This window comes from Lissotriton vulgaris, chromosome 3_2, assembly GCF_964263255.1.
Source record: "Lissotriton vulgaris chromosome 3_2, aLisVul1.2, whole genome shotgun sequence".
Classification (NCBI taxonomy): Eukaryota; Metazoa; Chordata; class Amphibia; order Caudata; family Salamandridae; genus Lissotriton; species Lissotriton vulgaris.
In genome coordinates, this window is record NC_141690.1 from 229,923,983 (window position 1) to 229,950,074 (window position 26,092).

Below are 26,092 nucleotides of genomic sequence, written 5' to 3' on the forward strand. Positions count from 1 at the left end.
GCAGCTACATTTGGGGGACACAGGTGGATCCAAATGTCCTAAAATGTGAATTGAAAGAGATGGTCTTTACCGAAGTAATTGAGCTTCTATCCACTTATTTCCTATTGCTTAAAATATATTCTACATGAATGTACAGCAACGATATGGATTTAACTCTTTGTTTCCCTTTGTGATCTCAGCCTGACTCACCGGGTGTGCCATACCTGCTTTAGAAGGCAAGAGAAGCTCCATCGCTGCGGCCATTGCAAGTTTGCGCACTACTGTGACAGGACCTGCCAGAAGGATGCCTGGGCGGTGCACAAGGGCGAGTGTGCGGCCATCAAGAAGTTAGGAAAGGTGCCCACTGAGAATATAAGGTGAGAGTTATACACATTCTCATAGACGGCTGTGCATTGGGATATAGCCGATACATAAAAGCAAAATAGGTGAACAGTGGTCTTTGAATGCGGTGCCTGTCGGCTACTGTTAGCGATTAACGTCCCTTTAAGACAAAATAGATGGTGCGTTTATGTTCATTAGCAGTGCCTACCCTCAGAGGCGTTAATTGTGTATGGAAGGCTCTACTACCCCTTTTAACGTAAAGATTACTTCCCAAGTTTACATACAGGAGTTGCTCTATATTTCCACTGTCAATTAAGAGATATGTAAAACTATGTCTTTATGGCTTGCATGATGTCATCAGTGACGTTAATGGTGCTATTTACTGTCACCATTAATGACATTGATCATGGTATATTTTATGTCAGCCTGAGTTTATATCTTGGCACCTCTGCCACATTTACATTTACAAAAAATGCATACCTTCATTCAGACATTGTTTGTATTTGAAGATATGCAGTAATATAGCTTTCAACATCTAGATGTCTGTGCAAAGCATACACTCAGAAACAAGCGTTGGCAATACCAGTAGGCCTGGCCTATTGAAAAAGTGCCTCATTGACTCTTCATGCACTTGTCTATGCACGAATGTATTGATTAATCCATTCTCCGACTCATTCTTCAATTCATCCTCTCAGGCGACGACGATAAAACATAAACTTAATAACATATGCCAACTATATTAAAAGGATACAAGTAGAAAAATAGAACATGCAGCTCTAAACACGTGGGCAAATGCTTGCAATAATGAAACTAAATTTAGCAGTGCTAGTCTGTCTCGCAGAGGAATTATATTAAAAAGTCTAATGTTATTTTAAAGTTTCAGCATAGTTACCACATTTAGAGCAAAAGTGTTGGCCATCCTGGAATGGTAAAAAATGATACACTATGAACAACAGTATTTCATAATGGTCTAAATTAGAGGAAGTGGCTATTTAGGACACACGCACTGTAAATGAAATGCCGGCAAGCAAGCAATCTGTTAGCGCTGCCTGAAGGGCTGTATAGCTCCTCTTTCGAACAATTAAAAAAAAAGAGAAACTAAGAAATGAAAAGGGAACTAAAAAGGAGAACACTGAAAAATAGGGTATGACCGATCAGCCTTACACTGAAGTACACTTGTTTGCAGGTGGATATACACACTTGATCGGAAGATGCTGTCATTCACAGAGCAAGAGAGCAAATGACTCGTGTGGACTTCAGTGGCACAACATAGCAGACTTAAAGGCCCTTTATGCAGCTATGTAGATATATGTTTATGTATATGGTTGTATGTATTATTTAATGGCTTTTTTATGACTAGATTGTGGCAGACAGCTTAAAAGAGATTCTAGAAACATTAATTACAGTCAAAACCACACCTAGGGTTTTTCAAAGGCAGTAGCAAACACCAAAATCCTTCTTAAAAAGGTCATCTGTGACATTTCATCTAACAAAATACATAGCTATAGGCTTTAATACAGAGAAATAACAAATGAACCTTAAATGCCCATTGACTTTAAAATATGCTTTTCACAATCAATGTGGCAGGGCTATTGGGTTTATCATACCTTTCTACAATAAACAATCAGGCCTATGGCCTTCATCATTGACGTGTTGCAAAAACCAACTCGAGCCTACTGTTTTGAGTATGTACCTTCCACGAGGGTAGTCACCAGACATACAGTCATAAAAGTACAAATGCATGTAAAATTATAGTTGTCAAAAGCAACACAACATGTTTCCTAGGAGAACCCCACATAGATTATATTAGTGCATATCTTCTATCCCCACGGGTTGTTCGGATGGATCACCAACACCAAATTCCAATAGCACAGTATAATAACAATCCTATAAAAAGACCATTTTCTTTAACACATTCTCACGGGGCAAACCTTCTATATCAATGGTTTGTCACAAGGGGTACCAAACACCAAAACCAATGTCTACTGTGGTAATCTGTAAGATCCCCATGTAACAAAATTCATATCTGTAGGCTTTACCATAGAGTAACAACAAACCACAATTAAATCCCTATTGACTTTAACATATGCTTTTCACAATGAATACCAGCGGTCTACTGCATCATTCATAACAATTCAAAACGGATGCCTGTTCATATTTCACTTTGTACAGGAAGGCCATGTTCTTGCATACTTTGGGGGAGTGTCGATCGCACACAGTTTTTGTAGTTTACTGACTCCACTCATCAGGGGAAGGGTATGCTCCAGCACAGCTTTCTTTGCATTTTCTAGCAGTGGATGGTATTTTTTTACATTTTACCCCTGTTGGTTTTGAGATGGCGGACCCTTGGAAAGCATTTTGGCCTCCTGACATGATAGATGCCCCTTCCATTTCAGTGTGTGCAGATTAACCGGGCAGCTATCAAGCTGAGGCATGCTGGGTTTACCACTTATCAGAATTCTGTCAAGGTGAGACATGCCAAGAGATAGACATAGCACAAAGTTTTCTCCTTGGCCCTTCGTCAAACTCAGGCAAAAGGCAAGGTACAAGGTTGACTGTCATGGAGGGTGTTGCTTACTAGTCCCAGTAGGGGAACATCCTTCACAATGTGGTCAAAACACTGCAGTGCTATTACGACGCGTCTTTTACAACACAAGTCGTTACCACGACTTGCGCTGGAGGGCGCTCTAGACTAAGGAATAGTAGAATTACTATGCCAACACCTTCCCTACTGTACGTAGGCTGGAGTTGGAATAGTAAATCTTACTATTCCTTAGTCCAGCACCCTACAGCGTAAGTCACGGTAACGACTTGCGTTGTAAAAGATGCGTTGTGATGTACCGCAATCCTTTTGATCGCGTTGTAACATCATACAACCGTCCCACTAACATGCTGGGGGCGATTTCATAAATCATAGGCAGTAGCGGCTGGTTTCGCAGCAAAGTGATGGAGTGGGGAGGTATGGAATGGGGGGCGAACGGACAGCAAAATAAATAAAAAAATAATATTAACTTACCTGCTCCTCACCAATCACCACTCTGCTGCTCTTCTCCATCCTGCTGTGTACATGCTGAGGCTCCCAGACTCCCCACGGCCAATCCCAGTGCTTCTATTATGCCGGCCAGCATGAGAGCAATGCTGGGATTATCCTGGGCAGGCTTGTTTTCTGTTCCAAAGGAGACTGGGAGCCTACGCCTGCTCTCCATCCGACAGTGTAGCTCGGGTTGGCGAGTTGTCAATGCGCATGATGGTTTGACTGCCCTAAAATGGCCGTCCAAACCAGCATGCGTACTGACTGCAATGCTGCCCATCTCTCCCCTTCCGTGCTTGGCATAGCATGGCCACACCCCCAAAGACTCAGCTCCATACTGAAGAAATAAAAATGAAAATATTACTATTTTATTATCATGTATTTTCCCTTTCTCTCGGCTGGCCAGGAAGGTGGGGGCGACGCTCCTCCGCCATAGTGTAGGAGCCACCACTGATCATAGGTCGCAAACCTGGGGTTACTTTGATACTACCTATTGATTTTTCTTTTTAACTCAGCATGTGCTGTCAACGTCAATAAGTATCCTGTTTGTTTAGTTTTCTAGACTAATAGAAAGGATATATTTCAATTAAAATTGGACCCAGAAATCTAATTGTCATATATCTATAAGTGGCTGATTTGCCTATATATAAAGAAATCCTGGATGGTTTTACACCACACCAAGCAATGGCAAAGCAATAGGTCTCAGCAGTGAAACCTGTTGGTTATTCCAATGCTTGCTTGAGTTACATATATACTGCGAATGCACACACAGTGGCTTTGTAAGTGGGCTGAACATACCAGCAATATCATTGGAAGAAAACTGTGAGTACCTTTTAAACTGAAGACTACATAGCGCTGTAGCTTATGAAGAGACTAGGGTTGCCACCTGACCAGCTTTCTACCAATCACCACCGGTATTTTAATTTACAAGCCGGTACAAAAATAATCAAAATCACAGAAAGTCGAAATTTTTAGCCTTTATCTGTACATACTTCAAGCAGCAAATACAAATTGCAAGCATTTTTTAATGTGTTCTAGGGCTACATCAACGATCCCTGATTAATAATTTAAGTAAACAAAGGCAGAAAGTAATGTTACAAATTAATACATTCCACTTTGTTTAAAATCCTAATTAGTATCATGTCCGGCCTCTGCAGACTCCTAAAACAACAAGAAATGGGAGTATTTTTACCTTGGAAAGGTGGCAACCACAGAAGAGATCCATATAATCCTTTATTTGTAGTTTAGTCTTAAATATGTTTTTTAAGTATTATGGTCCCTATAACACTATTTCCAGTAGATACGCCATAACAAAGGAATTTAAAGGCAAACTATTTAGGGAAACAATGAAAACCTGTCCTCTGGTCTGCAGATCTCTTGAGAATGCACATACCGCATACTTTAGTGTCAATGGATGACTGCCAAGTGCAAGCATTCTTCTCCAGCTCCCAGTCCTCCACGCAGGCCAAACCCAGTGTCAATACATACTACTCCAGGCATCCTGGCACCCAGAATAACTGAAAGAGATATTTTGAGACTGAAGTAGGAGGCTGCCACTGGAACTGTGAATAATAATTTAAATTCTCCATGCTTTTTGGGAAAACTTACCACCCTACTCAGCAGCTTGGATGGAAAATATTAAGATGGCTTTTTGATAGTTAACAACTTTTCTGTCTTTTTCACTAGGAAGTTTAAACCATTGTACAATACACATTCTACACTGTGTTCCCACCATTCCAACATATGTGTGTAAACATAACTGAAACATTTGCATCAGCAAAAATTAACAACTCATTTTCCTCTAGAATTGGAACTGCAATGCAGCTAATGGGTAAACCAGTTTCAGTAGTGTTGCATGGTATATGACTAACTGCAACACATGCAAGTAGAATGAGAGAGTAAGTCGTGGCACCACGGCGAAGTATGCTGCTCGTCTACAGAAGCACTCAAACCCCTCACCGGGGGTACTGTATATCTACGGTGTACTACAATAAAATGACACTAGAAAACCAAAATCTTGCGAAAGAGGTTATTCAAATCCTTTAAAATCTGAGATCAGAATTGTAAAGAAATCTGATCAATCAGCAAATCTCCATTGACAAAACCACAAAAACCTCCAAGCCAGTGAGTGAGAGTGAGCTGTCTTTGATAATGCTTAATGGAGAAGATTGACTAATTACCGGCGGAATTGGTAAACCCAGTTCTGAATCCTCATGTAATTCTCCCATGCAGCTTCCCACACATCTTTTTATTGCTACTTATGGTCCACGTGTAATGAGATCCACCGTGAAGTCATATGCACTAAATATGCTTTTAGATTAGTTTGCCTTTGTTATGACAACACACTATTGTAAGGTGTTTAGTGTTGAAAAGTAGTCCTAAGCATGGCTTTAAATAGCTGTGCCACTCACCCTACCCTGCCAATATTTTAATGACTTGGCTTATGTTTTCCCCATATTCCCAGAGGATACTAATAACAGGCCTCATAATGAGTCATTTGGTTCCTTAGAAAGACTTCTAAAAGAGGTTGTCATCTCTTCTATGAGGATTTTAACCAATTACAGGCCTAGTTCACAGGAGGTGTGGTATTGTTTTTTTGGTTTTCAATATATTTGAAATGGATTCGCTTTTTGTTTTACAACTTGTAACATTCCCCTTTGTAGTCTGTTTTCCCCTACTCCCAGACGAAGGGAAGTAGTCTACGCCTGCCCTGGGACCCCTGTACTCTGACTCTATCCAAACAGTGGTCCGACTTGTCCCTTCCCCGGTCCTCTAACACAATGTTGTTTTTTAAATTTCGACCTACAACAAGATCGATTGCACATGTCAAGCTACACAAAATTGTCAAGGTAAGTAGAGTTACAAATGCAAATCTACACTGCCCTGTGTGTGCTTACCTTGACAATATTGTGCAGCTCGATATCCTGCAGTCTATCTGGTTGCAGGTCGATATTTTTTTATTTGATATCTGGACATCTAACAAACAGGATTGCCCCTGCGCCTCTCTCATTTCCCCAAAGCTTTATTTGAAAAAATAGTGCAGCAACGACCTGAATGCCTAGATATAAATCAATCAGAGTACTTGTAAAGCGCGCTACTTACCCATGAGGGTCTCAAGGCGCTAAGGGGTGGGGGGGTTGGGGGTGGGGGGGGGGAAGGTGCCGCTACTGCTTGAAGAGCCAGGTCTTGAGGAGTCTTCTGAAGGCGAGTAGGTCTTGGGTCTGCCGTAGGTGGGTAGGGAGGATGTTCCAGGTCTTGGCGGCGAGGTAGGAGAAGGATCTGCCGCCGGAGGTCGTTTGTTGGATGCGGGGGACAGCAGCAAGGCTGGAGGAGCTGGCGGGTGGGGGTGTGGAAGCTGAGTCTGTTGTTCAGGTAGGCTGGTCCGGCGTTGTGGAGTGGTTTGTGTGCGTGGGTGAGGAGTTTGAAGGTGATCCTCTTGTCGACGGGGAGCCAGTGTAGGGCTCTCAGGTGGGGGGTGATGTGGCTGCGGCGGGGGGCGTTGACGATCAATCGGGCGGAGGCGTTTTGGATGCGTTGTAGTCGTCGTAGGTGTTTGGCTGGAATCCCTGCGTAGAGTGCGTTTCCATAGTCCAGTCTGCTGCTGACGAGGGCCTGTGTCACCGTTCTTCTTGTTTCGGTCGGGATCCACTTGTAGATCCTGAGAAGCATGCGGAGGGTGCTGTAGCAGGAGGAGGAGTCAGCGTTGACCTGTTTAGACATGGAGAGGGTGGAGTCGAGGATGAATCCTAGGTTGCCTGCATGGCCGGTGGGTGTTGGTGCTGTTCTCAGTGTGGTCGGCCACCAGGAGTCATCCCAGGCTGAGGGGGTGGGTCAGAGGATGATTATCTCCGTCTTGTCCGAGTTTAGCTTCAGACGGCTGTCCCTCATCCAGTCGGCGAAGGCCTTCATTCTCTCGTGGAGGTTGGTTTTGGCGGTGTGTGGGTCCTTGGTGATGGAGAGGATGAGCTGGGTGTCGTCGGCACTTAAGATGATGTTGAGGTCGTGTTGGCGGGCCACTTGTGCGAGGGGGGACATATAGACGTAGAACAGCATCGGGCTGAATAATGAGCCCTGGGGGACACCGCAGATGATGCCGGTGGCTTCGGATCGGAAGGGCAGGAGGCGGACGCTCTGGGTTCTGCCGGAGAGGAAGGATGTGATCCAGTCAAGGGCCTTCTCTTGGATTACGGCTTCTAGGAGGCGTGTCTTTAAAGTGCAAAAGCAGACCGTGTCGAAGGCGGCTGACAGGTCCAGGAGGATGAGGGCTGATGTTTCGCCATTGTTGAGTTGGTGCCTGATGTCGTCAGTGGCGGCGATGAGGGCTGTCTCGGAGCTGTGGTTTCATCTGAACCCGGACTGGGACGGGTCCAAGATGTTGTTGTCCTCCAGGTGGCGGGCTAATTGTATGTTGACGATTTTCTCGATGTATATATATGTAGATATCCGTTCCACACTCCTACTGATCGGCAATAGACTCCGACTCCACAGACGTAGGTACAGACCACAAAACTGCTCTCTATTCAAATTAAAGGTGGTTTATTGTTCTTCTGTCCCCAGCATGACGCGTTTCGGCTGCAACACGGCAGCCTTGATCACATGACCATAAGAACCAATAAGTGCAATTTATATACTGTGTGTGTCCCCAATGGTGAAACGTCAGCAAAACATAGACATAAAGAAAATACTACATAATCGGAGATATTGTCTAAAACCAAAATTACAATTTGCATTGGTCTATATACAAAGGGAAAGGTAGATTGATATATTTACAAAATATCTACAAAATATATCATACATTACATTTACCCATTGACTGAAGTGTTATTTCCAATCAATTCTCCTATCTCCCTTTTTCCTTTGTTAAATAATACACATGTTGACCCTCTCCATATTATGGTTTAGTATATAAAGTCAAAATTTGCTGCAAAAGTTTCACATTACAGGGAACGTGCAAAATATGCTATTTAATAGAGTGCATATGTCAGGTCCGTCCTGGAGGCTCCTCAGGATTGGGTCGATGCTATTAGGGGGCCCACCTCTAGATCAACCCAAGTCTGACTGTAAATGTGACCAGACTGTTAAGGCGATCAAGCGGGGGAAAAGTTGGGTCCGGAAGAGAACAGCTGGGCACTTGTAACCGTCACCTGTAACCACAGAAACAAGGGATAAGTACCTCAGACCCCTAAACTGGAACATATACTACGTAACAAAACACCTGTTACCTCACCTGTATATCCCACAGGTGTGCCTGTATGCAGGAAGGATCTAGGGGCGGCTTCTATATCCCCTGGTTAAATTACTGGAAAATATAATACAGAGAGCATTAGCAAACCCCCAGGTTCCCTCCCTTCCTGCTTCTGAAAGATTAGGCCAGCAATGAACACCTACCCTTGTGTAGGATAAAGATAACTTAAAGTTGCCCCAGAGCACCAATAATGGAAAGCAAATAACGATCACATTCCTGGAAAACGGTGGTTAATAACAAAAGGTCTGTCTCCTCCGAGGAAATGCTTAGAATAATGACCTCAGGGTGTGCAAGACGCGACTACCCCCAGATCTCTCCAACATTCCCTATAAAGTAAGAGTTAAGAAAACAAATCATATGCCCAGCTTACAGTATGTTTATAGCGTCTCTACAGATCCTGCTCTGTAAGCGCTTCCAAGTGAGTAAATAGTACTGAATAGGTAAGGCGGCACCTATACCCAGGTGTCCTGCGCTAATCGGAGCAAGACGCTCCCTGAAAGTACACAATAAACGGATTCAACAAACACACTAGGAATGTTAGTGCCCCACTCGATTCCGAGAAAACCTGTAGATGGAATGATGGTCAGATACGGGCGCTTCCTAAGCCCCTCCGGTTATTCCACACTCGAGCGGCACCACACCAAAGAACACCACGTTGTAGGCGCTTCCTAAGCCCCACCAGAATAATCCACAAACAGGTTCTGAAAACACGAAACGCTGAACCCACACGCTGAAAGCGGCGTGTCCCTTCAGCACGAGCCAAACCTTGCCTCCGCCGATCTCCAAGAATCCTGAATAACGAATCCAAAGTACACGAACCAAGACGCAAGCAGGAATAATCGGCAGCGCGTCTGCCGTGAGACTTCCTGATAATCCCTAGTCGCGTCGCGTCATAGGAGCGCGCGGCGCCAAGGATCATGGGAAATGTAGTTTTCTATTCCGTTTCGTATGATAAGGCAGGCAGTGATTTACCAGAGGTCGGGGGAGTGAATCGTGACAGTACACCCCCTCTCACAACACTCACTGACTGCCACCAGGTTTACCAGGATGTGCTAGATGGAACCTCCGCACCAGTCTAGGAGCATGAACCGCCCCCACAGGTTCCCACGAGTCCTCCTCGGGACCATACCCCTTCCATGACACCAGGTACTGAAGCCTCCCCCTCACCCTACGAGAGTCCAAGATGCGCCGCAGCTCGTACTCTACATCTTGTTCCACTCTCACGGGCGCAGGCGCAGCCTGACTCGGACCACGCGCAGGCTTGATCAGCGAGACATGGAACACAGGGTGTATCCTGAAATGCGAGGGGAGTTTTAGCTTCACCGCTACGGGGTTAACATGCCGGATCACCTGGTAAGGACCAATGAACCGGGGGTTGAAAACACTGAACCTTTTGAAGCGGATGTTCCGAGTGGACAGCCACACCCTATCCCCTTTCTTGTACCCAGGACAAGGCCTACGATGTCTATCGGCTTGAGCTTTGTACCTAAGCTTCGCTTTTACAAGGTTGTTTCTGGCCTGCATAACAGTCTTCCGTAACTTCACCAATCTTGTCTGTAACTGTGGAATTGGGGCTTCAACTCCTGGCACACTCAAAGGGACGAATCTGGGATGAAACCCATAAGTACAGAAAAACGGGGTACACAACGTTGAGGAATGAATTGCGTCATTATATGCCACCTCAGCCGACCATAACCATTCCACCCATGCTTCAGTAGAGGTATCCACAAAACACCTCAGGTATTGTTTGAGGGTCTGGTTTAACCTTTCGGTCTGCCCATCCGTTTGCGGATGAAAGCTGGTGGACAATGAGGAGGCAATGCCCAATCGATCACACCAGACCCTCCAAAATTTGGCGGTGAACTGTGCCCCTCTATCTGAAACAATGACCTTAGGTAGGCCATGCAACCGAACAACATGTATGAGCAGTAACTGGGCTAATTGACTAGCTGTGGGTACCCCTCTACAGGCAATGAAGTGGCCCATCTTGGTCAAGTAGTCCACGACTACTACTATCGCTGACATCCCATGATCCCGAGGGAGTCCCACCACAAAATCAACTGAAAAGCTTTCCCAAGGACTCACAGGCGTGGGCATTGTTTGTAACAGCCCTTGTGCTGGTCTATGATCGCTTTTGGCCTGCGAACAGACCTCACATCGTTGAACCCAAGCAAACACATCCGGCCGGATGGTGGGCCACCAGTAAGAGCGTAGCAGCTTTTCCAAAGTTTTCTTCCCTCCAGTATGTCCTGCGCAAGGTAGATCGTGGCACCACTTGAATACTTGCTGTCTCAATGCAAGAGTGGGGAGAAGCAATTGAGACCCCTTCCTTGGCAGTCCTTGACGTATTTTCCATTCCGGGTGTAACCGAATCCATGTTTTCCAAGCAAAGGTCTGGATGCCTTTCTTGACCTTGTGGAGAAATTCTTCCGTATGGGCCACCCCTACCACCTGTTGAGGTTTGATGATGCTGGTTTCAAGAGACTCCATCAATGGGGGGTGACTTTCTTGACGTGTGAGAGCATCAGCTTTCCGGTTGTCACATCCCGGACGGAAGGTGACCACAAAATGGAATTCAGAAAAGAAGAGCATCCATCTCAGTTGTCTGGGTGTGAGATGGCGAGCGGCTCTCAGAAACTGGAGATTGCGGTGGTCTGTATAAACCGTGATTTGGTGCGTGGCACCCATCAACCAGTGCCTCCACTCTGTGAAGGCGTCTTTTATTGCTAGCAATTCCTTTTCTGCAATAGTATAATTGCGTTCTGCAGGATTTAGCTTGCGTGACATGAAGGCGATGGGATGTAGGTGACCTGTATCTTCACTCCTCTGCGAGAGAACAGCCCCCACCGCTAGTTCTGACGCATCAGCCTCTACCACGAAAGGGAGGTTAGGGTCAGCATGAACCAATATTGGAGCAGATGTGAACGCTGTTTTCAAACGATTAAACGCTGTTTGCTCATCGGTTCCCCATAAAAAAGGGGTGTTCTTCCGGGTTAATCGTGTGAGAGGTGCCACCAGATCCGAAAAGTGAGAGATGAACCTCCGATAGAAGTTAGCAAAACCCAGAAGTTTCTGGATATCCTTGACCGTGGTGGGTTGTGGCCACTCCACAATGCCTCGTACCTTCCTTTCAGCCATTATCTGCCCTGACGGAGTGAGCATGACTCCCAGGAATTCCACAGTTGTGACGTGAAACTCACATTTCGTTAATTTGCAGTACAGTTGGTTTTGTTTTAGAGCCTCCAGCACCTGCCTCACATGTTGGATGTGCTCCGATTCCTCATTAGAGTATATAAGAATGTCATCAATGTAGACGACTACAAAGATGTCCAGGTAGTCTCGCAACACCTCGTTAAGAAAAAATTGGAATGAGGCTGGGGCGTTGCATAGCCCAAAGGGCATCACGAGATACTCAAAGAGCCCATACCTGGTTTTGAAAGCGGTTTTCCATTCATCGCCTGATCGTATGCGTACTAAATGGTAAGCTCCCCTAAGATCCAATTTTGTATAAATCCTGGCCGATCTCACTTGTTCCAGTAATACAGGAATCAAAGGAAGTGGGTATTGGTTTTTGGTGGTGATAGCGTTTAATGCCCTGTAGTCAATACAGCAGCGTAATTCCCCATTGGCCTTTGGAATAAAGAAAAGAGGGGAAGCTGCTGGGGACCTTGATGGTCGGATGAATCCTAATGCAAGTAGATTATCCAAATATTCCCGCAGGTGTTTCGTTTCAGGTTGAGACAATGCATAGATACGACCACATGGAACCACGGACCCTGGTGTTAAATCTATGCGGCAATCGTATTCCCTATGGGGAGGAAGTACTTCTGCTTTAGTTTTACTGAAGACCTCTTCGTACTCCTGGTAACATTGAGGTAGTTCCACTTCTTTTTCCGCGGCAGTGGAAATGGTGTGAGTAACAGCCAGTATCATAGATGGTTGGGGATTCTCCTGGATACAATGGTCGTGGCAATATGAGGAGGTAAATTCCAAAGATCGCTCTTTCCATTTTATATCTGGTTCATGCTTTTTCAGCCACGGGAGTCCCAATATTATTCCATAATTCGGGGCATGGATGAGGTTAAACGACAGCTGCTCCTTATGATAACCCCCATACCACATCTCATACTCCGGGGTATGTTGGGTGATAGGACCGGATTCCAACACATGACCGTCTACTGCAAACACTTCTTCTACGACGGTTTTATCCACCGGGGTTACTCCCAACCTCTGTGCTTCTGTCAAATCCATGAAGCAACCTGTCGCTCCGGAGTCTACCATGGCACGGACATACTTAGGGTCGTGATCAATCCATAATTCAATGTCCACAAAGAACAGCTGGTTTCCCCCTCGTTCTTCTTCGGTTATCGAAGGGATAAAATGTGCACTTGAGTCCCTCCCTTCCTTAGAACTCTGTGGTAAATATTTGATTTACCGTCCTAATTTCTATGCAGGTAAGTACTTAAACAAAAATAACTCAATCGGAAAGAAAGACGCAGAGTCCGTGGTGTTAGAGTTCTTAGGGGTTTTATTCCTTAAAAAGGAATGGTTCTGGTACTGGATATCGGGTTCCTGACACCACTGGGGTGCAGGAAGGGATAGAGCATACTTTATTGACAAGACATAACTTTTATACTTAAACCATATAATGAATACCAATACAGTAGGCGTAACAGCTGAGAGAAACAAGATAAAAACACACACGTGTTAGCAATACGTAATCAAAAAGGCGTGAACTAGGCGTGAACATGGAGGTGTGTGCTAGAAACGTCACATAAAAGTGTCACAAGTGGGTGGATACATAGCAGAAGCTTGCAATTTTATGAAGACGTGTGATAGCTTTATATACTGTTGGCGCGTTTTCTGGAATGAAAACACAGCAACTTGACCCGATGACCTTACAAGCTCCGCCCCTATCTGCTAGGATGACGTCAATAACAAGACGATTTTGGAGAACAACAACCCGCATGGCAGATTGCTCCTCTGTTAAGTTGCCTAGAGCGGAGGTAGTTTCATTCACTACTGCTTCGAGGGTTCGAGTTAATCTTCGTATCAGTTTACTATTAAAGACAGTACCTAAGTAGGGGAAGAAACCTTTATTGAAGTCTGTGTATTGCTCCCATGCCGTTTCAGTATAGTCGACAATCGGGAGATCTCTTCGGAGTCTATTCTTTACTAGATTTGTATTTCTGTGGTAATCAGGAGGGGCTAGGAAAACAGGTGGCAGAAGGAATGCAATGTAACAGGTACCATCCCAATCTGGAGGTAAGCGTATGTATGCGGTATGGCCACAAACAAAGTAGGAATGACGAGTAGCTCTAAATGAAGACTTGCCTTGATCACTGAATTCGACCACAGTAGTACATTTACTATGACCTAAGTGTACTGAACCCTTCTTTCTGACACATAAGTCACCTGTGACTGGTAATACTGACATAGCAGGGAGAACTGGTGCAGCTTCGGATTCAACAGTAAGAATCATAAGGTTAATTGTATAATTACCTAATCCATATACTTCATTTTCTAGATCAGTTCCTATCCTAGTGGGGAGTCCCTTTTTGTCGGGATAACAGGCGTTAAGCAGAACTAAGTTCAGGTTTCCCCAAACCCAATTTCCTTCGAAAACAGCAATATCAGGATCTAAGGAATTAATTATTCTAAACCATGCTCCACATGAGCCATTGTGAGTGAACGGGTACGGAAAGAGGGGCAGAACTCCCTTGTATTTCTGATAGGGAGGGAGTCGGCCACATATCCAACAGTTTGTAGCATTATTAGTCTGATGGGAGTGATGTAACATACTAATGAATGTGTTGTTGCGCAGCGCAAGTCTGTAAGATAACTCATGAGGGGGTAATTCGCTAAAAGAATGTTCGGCAGTGACATTGTAAACAGATTGTTCACGCTTGAAGATAGGGTAATATATGGGCAGCAATATACTGGCAACAATAATCAAAAGACTTAGAAAAAACATAACCAATAATGTCACTATACAGTGACTACGAAGTGATTTACAATATGCATGTTTCTTGAATTTTCTCTCTCTCTCTTTATCTCGGTCTAGGGGATACATGTCAGAAACTAATTTAACCGATTCACCTAGGGGAGGACTTAAACAATTAAACTGTCGGACTTGCTAGACCGTAGTTTCGTTTTGTACTCCTCTTGGGGAGTTTTCTCTCTCTTGGGAACTTTAAAGTCACTAGTATCCAGGCAGTCCTTTGAGGGGGTGGAAGAGTCAGTCTCTGGCAACAGTTCATTACATTTTTTAATATGACTCGTGTGGATCCACCCCTTTCGGCCCTCAACTTTAATTGCCGTCCTCGTGGTCAGAAGGACGATCTTCGGCTCCTTCCAGCGGGGCTCCAGCGGGCTTTTCCTGTCGAAGTTGCGAATCAACACAGTGTCACCGGGACGGACGTCGTGTGGCTTTACATCAGTGTTGTCGGGAAAGGCTGCGGCAACCTGTGAACGACATGATTGGAGTGCAGACATCAAGGAGGCAAGGTAATCTGTCAGCATATTACAATCAACATCGGTTATTTTCTTAGGCATGGGCGTCCCCCACATATTTGGTGGTCTGCCAAAGACCACCTCATACGGGGATAGTCCTGATCTCGAATGGGGGACCATTCTCATATAGAACAGTGCAACTGGCAGGGCGACTATCCAGTCGACCCCTTTCTCTTTACATATTTTGGCAAGGCGTGTTTTCAGTGTCTGGTTATGTCTTTCTACAAGGCCAGCTGCCTCGGGATGTCGGACGCAATGGAATTTCCACTGATATCCTAGCAGAAGTGAAACCTGCTTCATGAGCTCGGACGAGAATGGCTGTCCGTTATCTGAGTACACGATACGAGGCAAGCCGTACCGTGGGAAGAATTCTCGAACCAGCTGCCTGGCAGTGGTCGGGGCAGTGTAGTCTGGGACTGGATATGCTTCGGTCCAACGGGAAAGTGCACAAACAACTACGAGGACATACTTGAATCCTCGACAACGGTCCATCTGGACATAATCCATCTGGAGGACTTCAAAAGGGTGATCGGGAGGATGAAATCCACCTTGCTCTACGGGGACGCTTTTACCTGGATTGAACTGACAACAGATCATGCAGGTACGCACTTTCTGTTTTGCGGCTGCTCGTAAATGTTTGTTGTACCAGAGATTCTGTAAACTGTCTAACATAGCTTTTTCTCCTAGGTGTGCTGGACTATGTGCTGTATTTATTATGACTTGAACCATAGAGTCGGGAGAAACCATGTAGATTTTCCCTTCGTCATCCATCCCTGATCTGTCTGGATCCCTCCTAGTTCAGTCCATTTCTTGATTTCATCTGGAGTAGCATGTGTCTGAATATCGATTACATCTAGTGTGGGATCCCTAACTGTCATACAATGTGTCGGCACTATTGTCTTTGTCACATCAGTTGTCTGGGTGTGAGTCAATGCTGTATGTTTTGCTGTTTGGTCTGCCAGGTCGTTACCCTGGGAAATGGAATCTGTAACTTTAGTATGTGCTTTACACTTCATGATGGATATGCCTGAAGGCAGATGTATTGCTTCTAATAGTGCTTGAATGAGGGGACCGCGTTGGATCTTGGCACCGTGAGAGGTCAAGAAACCTCGTTCTTGCCATAACACTCCGAAGTCGTGTACGACTCCGAAAGCATAACGTGAATCTGTGTATATGTTAACATTTCTGTTCTTGGCTAGTGTACAGGCTCGGGTCAGAGCGATGAGCTCTGCTGCTTGAGCGGACAGTGTATCAATACGATGTGTTTCTTTAACTTCAGTTTCAGTGGTCACTGCATACGCGGCCACTAATTCTCCTGTGTTTGTTCTCATACATGAACCGTCCACATAAAGTGTCAGATCCGGATTTGTCAGTGGAACATCTGTTAAGTCTCGTCGGGGCTTTGGTACTGCATTAATGATCTCTATACAATCATGCGGGGCTGAATTTGTCATAATCGAAGGTAACAATGTTGCAGGATTCAGAATGTTACAGCGTCTGATTTCTATGTGTGGCTGGAATAGCGTCAATTCATAACCTGTCAGTCGTGTTATAGTCAAGTGCTGAGTCTGGATTCGGTTTAAAAGAACCTCTACAGAATGTGGAACTTGTACTGTTAATGGATGTCCTAATACAATTGAGTCGCTCTGTCTGATTGCTAGGGCTGTCGCTGCAACTGACTTTAAGCACGCAGGGAGTGCCTGGGCTACTGAATCCAATGTACTTGAAAAATAAGCACAAGGCTTATGTGAACCTGCTTGATCTTGAGTGAGGACAGACAACGCTGTACCATCACGTTCTGTAACAAAAAGTGTAAAAGGTTTGCTGTAACATGGTGTCGCTAAAACTGGGGCTTGACATAAAGCTTTCTTTAATTCCTCAAAGGCCTGTGTATGTTCCTGAGTCCAAGGGAGGGCAGTCGAAGTCGCTGCCTCCTGTGTCGTCAACTGAATGAGTGGTTTAGCTAGAAATGCATATTGAGGAATCCATTGTCTGCAGTACGAGGTGAGGCCTATAAAGGCCCGCACTTCCTTTTGTGTCTGGGGTTGTGGCATATTTATAATTAACTGGATGCGGTCAGGTGTGAGCTGTCTCCCCACTTTGGACAGCAAGTGACCCAAGTACACAACTTGCTGAACACAGAATTGTAGCTTCGAAGGAGACACCTTGTGTCCCTTGTCGGCCAGAAAATGTAAAACTGTCAGTGATGCTTGTTCACATTCGGGTTCACTTCGTGCGGTGATCAGTAGATCATCGACGTACTGTAGTAAGGCGGTATTAACTGGCATTTGGATACAATCAAGTTGTCTTTTCAGTGCTTGACTATAGATGCTGGGGCTTTCTGTGAATCCTTGAGGTGCGCGTGAAAATTTGAAACTTCGTCCATTTAAACTGAATCCGAAGAGATATTGGCTCTCTGGATCAATGGGTACACTGAAGAAGGCGTTCTTGAGGTCAATTACAGTAAAGAACGTTGCTTCTGAATCAATAGCAGTCAATAGGGATGAGATGTCGGGAACCACAGGGTACTGTGGAACAATGCATTTATTCAGTTCTCGCAAATCAATCACCAGCCGATATACTGGCGGTGCATTGGGATCAGTACGTTTAAGAATCGGAATGATAGGGGAATTACAGATATTGGAGTCGGTTTCTACGACCACTCCTTGGGCAATGAGCTCTTCAATGATTTCCAGTAAAGCCACTACAGCATCGGGTGGCAACTTGTATTGTCTGATTCGCGGCAAAACAACTCCTGGTTTGAGTGTAACATGGTATGGTGTGATGTGCATGCAACCTACATCGGTTGGGCCTAGTGCCCACAGGTGTTTCGGTACATTTTTCAATCTGACATCAAACTCTCGTAATACATAGTGACCCTTAAAGTCACGCAGGAAAAGTCTAACTCCTTCCGGAGAACAACATATCACAGCTCCTAGAGCAGTGTTTCCCAAACTGTGGTCCGCGGACCCCCAGGGGTCCGTGACACATTCCCAGGGGGTCCGCAGGCAACAGTTTTAAAAGCACAGAAACTTTCATGTATAATTAGCAGCTTTCCGGCAGCAATAAAAGTGTCAAGAGAATGCCAGTATTTAATGTACCTGCTGGAGCTGAGGAGAGTTTTGTTCAGTTGCAGCTTTGATTGAACTAATATTGCACAGAGGGTTAATGTGCCTACTGCAAAGAACGTGTATCATGCATCTTAAAAAGCAGTATTTTAGGTGCATAGGTTAGGGGTTACGTCTTTTGTCACAGCAATTCTTTCGTTACTGTGAACTTCATAAGTGACAATTGTAATCTAGCAGAGGGACCTATAAACTGTCATCAAAGAGTTGCTTGCAAACTGCATGGTACCAGTTAGTAACTTATATTTTTACCCTTCACTTTGATAACTTTATTTCGGTCAAAGACCATAAAAGTGCAATAAAATATGTACAAGCACAATAATAAAACATAGATACTTCAGAGTTAAAAAGTTATTAAACAATGGTTATCAAAGGAGTAGTAAGTGTAAAAGCATATTTTTACCCAGTTATTCATTATCCTGATGCTGCTAAAAAGATTTATTTGGGTGGAAATACATTTTTAATGTTAAAGTCGGTGCTAGCCACTGTGTTATGTTCTGAATCCTGAGTTTGTGCTTTTCCAGACCGAGCACCCTTTAAACATTTTATATACACACTGATTTACATGTAGGATTCAATGTCTCTATATGTGTGTGATGTAAAGTGCTCTGACATCCTACAATGGTATGAGAGATGCTATAAAACAAATGAAATACATGTGACAGAGGGGCTATTACTTCAATATAAAATACTAAGCTCCAGATGTACGATCTGTTTTTATATGCGCGAACGAGTTCGCGAACCCGTTTATGCATGCAAAAGCCTATTGAGCCATGTACATAGCCTATTTCGCGAGTCACAATTTGTTTGCGACTCGCTAAATACGTTTTGCAACTTGCTATTTGGAAGGGGCATTCCCTTCCAAATAGGGAGTCTCAAAACCATGTGCAAATGTTTTGCGGTCGCAAAACAGTCGCAATTACCACCTACTTCAAGCAGATGGTAATGCATTCACAAATGGGAAGGGGTCCCCAGGGGACCCCTTCCCCTTTGCAAATGCATGCAAAATTATTTTTTAAGGGCAGGCAGTGGTCCCAGGGACCTCTGGCTGCCCTTAGAAAATGAAACGAAAACGTTTCATTTTCTTTTTTTTTAAATGCATCGTAAACAGGCTGCATTTTTTTTAAACTGCTTTATTTAAAAGCAGTCCCAGACAAGGTGGCCTGCAGAGCCCAGCAGGCCACCATCCCTGGGAGAGCTGGCATTCCCAATGGGCTCGCAAATTGCGAGAGGCTCATTAATATAAATGAACCTCACAATTTACAACCCCATTGGGAATCCCAAACAATGTTAAACACACTGTTGTACACTTCATTTAGCGACTCGCAATTTGCCACTCACAATGTGTCGCCAATTGCGAGGAGCTAAATGAAATGGTCGTACATCTGGCCCCAAAATCCTTAGTACTTTGAGTATTTGTTTTGTGTGCACACGTGTGTATTTTTTTCGAATTACTGTTTTAATTTTGAAATTTAACTCATACAAATTGCTTGGGGGTCCCCGGCTTCCAGTGGTGACTCAATGGGGGTCCTCAGGAGTCAAAAGTTTGGGAATCACTGTCCTAGAGTCTTCAATGTTTTGATACCTAACAAGTTTTCTGGACATGACTTTGTGAGTAACAAGTCTGTAACGCGTGATAATGGACCCACAGCTAGGGGGACTGGTTTCGATACCTCATTTACAATAGGCTGTCCTGAAAAACCAAGGGAAACATTCTGTGAGCCTGAGAGGGGTGCCCCTGGGACTTCATCATGGCTGATTGTTGTGCGGCTTGCCCCTGTGTCAATTAAAAACTTTCTGTCTTTTCCCAATACTTGACTGTGTACATAAGGACCCTCTTGATCTACAGGAATCTCAATAAGAGGCAAGCCAACCTCCCTCTCTAGGCTGTTTCATGTGTATCGCTGATAATCGGGATAATCAGATTGGGCATACTGGTTCATCTGTCGTGAAACTTGCTGTGTCGCGGCAATGGGCTGTGGCTGTGGCTGTGATGCAGCTGCGGTCTGTGCTGTATGTGGTGAAGCATGCATAGGTTGGGAATTCTGTGAAGTCTGTTGCTGGACCTGGTCTTGTCTAGGCGGATGCGGTCTTTCTTTAGTTTTACCTGTTGCTATATTGTGTTTCAGGACTGGACATTCATGTACGTAGTGACCTGGCTGCTTGCAATAGTTGCATGTCCCTTTAACGGGAGCTGCTGAATTACCTGTCTGGGTCGTACCCTTTCTCTGGCCGTCGGCTGGAACCGACTGGGCCACTAACATTTTCATTTTAGTGTCTTTCATACGTCTCTGTTCGTGATCCTGTTCTTCTCTAATTCTGTTCTGGTGGTATTGTAACATTTGTAACATCTGGGATGGCGTATTTGCTTGCCATGTACTTTCAACTTTATATACACGGTTCTTAACTGATGTCAGGGAATTCTCGACTAACTTTGTTACAAAAAGATGCGGGTACGACTCGCTACCTGGTTTTAGGCCACTATTAATAATGAAACATTTCTCGAATCTTGAATAGAAGTCACTGGTATCTTCATCGTGTTTCTGTTTACATGCTGAGATTGCGTCCCAGTCTTCCTTTTTAGTTGTCAATAATCTTGGCAAGACCTGTACTATTAAACCTGGTAATGCTTTAGCTTTATCCCCAAGGCCTAGCCCTGGGGTACAACCTTTTTCCTCGTCTTCTATTTCAGTCCATATAATCTTTTTATCTCCCACCTGCCATTCCTTTTCCTTGAGTTTCTCGTAGATGCCGGTGGGCAGCAGTACTTTTAACAATTTCATAATGTCTGTGTATGTGTAATCTCCCATGAGTAACATGTCTTTAAGTTCTCTGTGAAAACCTGCAGGGTCTTTATCATGACAGGGTACTAGTTTCTTCATTTCTAATAATTCTAACTTTGTTAAAGGTGTGTACACAAACACACGTTCCAAGGCATGATTGGCATTCATAACTGGGTGTACTTCTCGTAAAGGATTCTGCCTGTCAAAATGCTCAAAATGACACATTTTTCTTTCTGGTGGCTGAGCTGAAACATATTGTGGGCCTAAGAAAGCGTTATATTTGCGTCGTTGTTCTAGAATTATTTGAATTAATCTGGTACTTAGGCCTCTCCATCTATTCATAAGTAGTGCTTCTAATGTATCCGGTAAGGGACCTGGATCAGAATGTTGTTGTCTGTATAACGTGATGAGATGCTGAATCATGTATACACCAGCTAATTTCTGCTCGTCTGGGGAAAGGTTCAGAAATGTCTGTGCTACTGTATCATCATTGTACGTGTTAGGGTTGTCAGCCCATAGTACTGCTGACCGGGCTAGTTCTTGTTCATCCATAGAATTGAGTACATGGTACCCCATTTGTTCTTGAAGCATTTTATCGGTAACTTGAAACAGATGTTCAGGAGAACTTGGTTTTGATATGCCAGAGAGAAAAACTCTCTTGCTTTCCGGACGAATGCCTTTCCTAAGGTAATTTCCCTTACCTACATACGCTATCATTTCTTTAGTCGTTTCTGGTTCTTCAGGTTCGTCCTCCTCGGAGGAGTTGTCATTTTCTTTTTCCTTTTCTTGTTCTTTTCTGTGTATTTCTATTACTTCCTTTCTGATTTTCTTGTACATGCTTGCTATACAATTCAGTTTATCATGCTTTCCGTCGGCTATATTTTGACCCCACTTGTTTAGTGCTTCCATTTCTTCCTGGTCTACCCCAGGCCTGTCTCGGTCTCTTATTAAGCAATTTATGAAAAAACGTAATACATATGCTTGAGTGTCAACTTTCTGGTGTGCCAGGGCCTCCTTAATACTTTCAGGATTTTCCCCAGTCTGGACAAAATGATATATTCTATCTAGATGATCAGCCATCCCTGGGAATAACACTAGGTAATCTGTAGCTTGTCGCAAGCGTAGTGATGCTATCAACATTCTATCGTCTTTACCGGGTACTGGATCGTATCTGCAAATTGGAAGGGGTTCTTTGAGTAAGTCGAGACGGGGTGATTGGGGTGTATGTTGCTTCAGCATGTCCCTTAAGTTGAATCTGTGTGTTGCTGGCGGGGTCTGGAGACCCCCTGTCGCACCTCCTGAGCCAGAGGCTTGAGCATTATTTCTCTGTGGAGTCTGTATGTGTACCTGAACTTGTCTCTTACTGGGATCAGGCGCAGTCGGATTCGGTATATTAATCTTAGGTGTGGGAAGTGGTGGAGGTGGAGGAACAAGTGGAGCAGGCTGTCGATCGGGTGAACCTTGTTGCGGCAATGGCGGAATATGGTCTTGAGGCGGGTTGCCACCTCCGTCACCGTCAGTAGGCGGGACGCGGGCACGTGGATTGGTGTAAGCGGGTGCTACATCGTCTAGATAGGAAGCAAGGAATATGTCTTTGGTGGTCCTGTGATTTACTTTAGTCGGAACCAATGGTGGCGGCAGATTTTTCGGTATTTCCGAAGTGGCTTCAGGCAAACCCTCGGCCACTAAGTACATGCCATTTACAAGATTGTTTCGCATGCGGTCTACTTGTTCTGCTTTTACTCGGATCCCTTCATTAACTAATTCGTTTTCTCGGACTCTATCCGACTCTTCTCTATGTCTGTCTTCTTTACGGAGTGCTCTTTCAGCACGTTTATGTGATTCTTTACGCCAAAATTCTATGGCGTCTTTCTGAGATTGTCTGGCTTTCTTTTTCCATAGCGCTTCTTCTACCTTCATGATGCACTCGGCATCCCATGTTCCTGTAACAGGCCATCTGTGTCTCTCGTCTAGGTGCTTGGTATAATCGGCCCATAAATCTAGATACAGTATGGCATCTAAGCCATGCTTATGGTACATAACATTTCCAGGAGTGTCCCTAGGGGGGATAGGAATTTCTTCCTCTAACATCCCTTTCCTAGTTCCTATCTGTCTTAGTTTATTGAAAAACGGCATCTTGTTACTTAGTACTGGATACTCGATACTTGTTACTTACTCTGGACACAGCTAGTTACACAAAAACACAGTAATGTACATCAAACAGTCACTCATACCACGACATTAATCACATGAAAAACATTTTGAACATATATGACTACCTTGATACTAGATGTGCCGCTAAACAGCACAGAAACACTGTCGAGAACAGTGCAAGAACTTGAATGCTTGATATACTGCTAAACAGTACAGATACACTGTCTAAAACAGTGCAGACCGCGTTTGTGTACCCAAACCCGTCTTTACCGGATACATAATAATGCACCCGTCTAGATACGTCCCAGCAATGGTACTCACCGGGAAGCACGGAACAGAAGGCCTCGGAAAACTCGACTGGACTGGACCGGACTGGACTCGACTCGACACGACACGTGGATACTTCGGAAACTGGTGGGCCTCTTGACACCTCGGACCTTGCTTCTTTCGACTAGGCTCTGGTCGGGATCCTCCGCACTCCTCACCGCCTCGTCTGGGTGCTGATCGCAGTCTCCGTCACCTCCGTGGGCCAGAGGGAGATACAGGAAATCCTGCGGGTACGCGTAATTGTCCGTCTTGACTTATGGCAGGGGGCAAAGGTTGCAACGCACCAACCGGCGCGTAAGGTGGGGGAGGGGTCCCTGTTCGGGCGCCAAAATAATGTGGTAAATATTTGATTTACCGTCCTAATTTCTATGCAGGTAAGTACTTAAACAAAAATAACTCAATCGGAAAGAAAGACGAAGAGTCCGTGGTGTTAGAGTTCTTAGGGGTTTTATTCCTTAAAAAGGAATGGTTCTGGTACTGGATATCGGGTTCCTGACACCACTGGGGTGCAGGAAGGGATAGAGCATACTTTATTGACAAGACATAACTTTTATACTTAAACCATATAATGAATACCAATACAGTAGGCATAACAGCTGAGAGAAACAAGATAAAAACACACACGTGTTAGCAATACGTAATCGAAAAGGCGTGAACTAGGCGTGAACATGGAGGTGTGTGCTAGAAACGTCACATAAAAGTGTCACAAGTGGGTGGATACATAGCAGAAGCTTGCAGTGTCAGCAGAAATCTGAGGTCTGGATGCGCGCGCGGCTGCATGACGTGTGATTGACGTGGGGCTGGAGGGTGCAGGGGACTTGACATTTACACTAGCGGAAAGAGACAGAAGTCTGGCATGTCAGATCAACTCGTACCTATATCATATCTGATATCTGATGTTTGGGAACCATATTATCTAGAGGGAAAGGTCTCTTGGGCAGAGGCTATTCTATACTGACTGTGAGTGCGTGTATAAGCGTCTACGTGTCTGCATGAGATGCGAGGGGGCATGGGCCTACCATGGTAACAGAAGCTATGAATTACTTGCACGGAGACAGTGAGGCCGGGCCCTTTGCTCTGCAGCTGGAAGGATGTTTACTTGAACTAGTAGGCAGGAATGTATGTTTGAGGAGCGGAGCAGATAATTCGAAGGTTGAATACAGTCTTGGCAGGCAGCAGGCTGAGCTAAGCGCCGTTAGCCGCGCAGGGAGTAAGGCAGAGGTCACGGGTACAGAGGCAGCCCAGGCTGAGGCGTTCAGAGTCAGAAGGCAGGAAAAGGCTCGATGGCAGAATTCAGGGCCTACTTCGCCAGAGCTGAAAAACGTGTAAAGTACACCACAAAAAGACGTTGGCATGGCATACTTAGGAACGGAATATTCAACCCGTTCAGGGTGGATCTGAAAGAGGACATGTTAACGTTGGACGCAAATGTATTTGCGTCTTCATAGCTGACACAGGAGGGAAGTTACATGCACTTTAAGCTCGTACATGGAGACGGTGGGGTACACGCTAGGGAACATTTCTTGACCATTAAAATTTATATTTCCTCAACTCAAGCATCGGAGTTTTCCGAACCCTTATCGACAGTGGATACTGCTCCTTGACCCGTACGATAGCGCCCTCCTTTCGGTTTCACCGGACATTCTCGTAAAAAGTGGCCTTTCTTCCCACAGTATAAACACAGCCCATTTTTGCGACGATGCTCTCTTTCACTTGTAGTGAGGGATGCTCTCACCACACCAATGTCCATAGGTTCAGGTTTACCTTCTGCTTTATCCCCGCCATTTGGTTTCTCCCCGAACACCAGGGTTCTGTCTCTTCTTCCAGTCTCTCCCTTTCTCTCTCTCAATCTGTGATCCAAGCGTAACGCCAAATCGATAAAGGCTGCACATGTGGTAGGCTGGGGTTCAACTTGTGCTATTACATCTTTGAGATTATCCGTGAGCCCTTGGTAAAACAGAACCATCTGTTTGGCTTCAGGCCAATCAGTTTCAGCAATCAATCTCCTAAAATGATTAAGGTAGGTCACTATATCCGAATTGCCTTGTTTAAGAACAAGCAACTCCTTATCAGCTGAGAAGGTCTCAGCTCTCCTATCAAATGTTTTTTCAAATTCGGCTCTAAACAGGTCCCAATCATAAAGGATACCATCATTATTCCTGACTATAGGTACAGCCCACTGGGCTGCCTCTCCTCCTAAATAGGAGATCAGAAAGGAAACACGTGATTGATTGGTCAGAAAACATTTGGGTTTACAGGTGAAGTGCATCATCACCTGGGTCATAAACACCTGCACTTTCTTTCTATCTCCCATAAACCTTTCGGGGGGAGCCAAAGGAACTGGAGAAGGCATTTCTACTACCAACGAGGTTGGCTGAGGGGCAGGATTCCCTGCATCAAACGGGTTCCGCTGCATAGCATCCATTCGTGCTTGCAACGCAGCCGTTTCCTGGCGGGATGCGGCCAATTCCGCCTGAACTAAGCCTAAGGCTGTCACTACCTCATCTAAGGTGGCCATTCCTTGTATCAACCCAACCGGGAGGAGCAGAACTTTTAGGCCGATTATTCTGTCAGGTCTGTCCTGGAGGCTCCT

At 44.8% G+C, this 26,092-nt stretch overlaps 1 protein-coding gene across 2 annotated transcripts in view; it reads left to right on the forward strand.

The window, feature by feature from the left end:
• Window positions 1-26,092, forward strand: part of SMYD1 (SET and MYND domain containing 1) — a 153,770-nt gene that overhangs the window by 41,574 nt on the left and 86,104 nt on the right. For both annotated transcript variants that reach the window (XM_086964272.1, XM_086964271.1), the window contains exon 2: window positions 180-356. In XM_086964272.1, coding sequence (XP_086820398.1) covers window positions 180-356 — 177 coding nt within the window. The remainder of the gene's footprint in view (window positions 1-179; window positions 357-26,092) is intronic.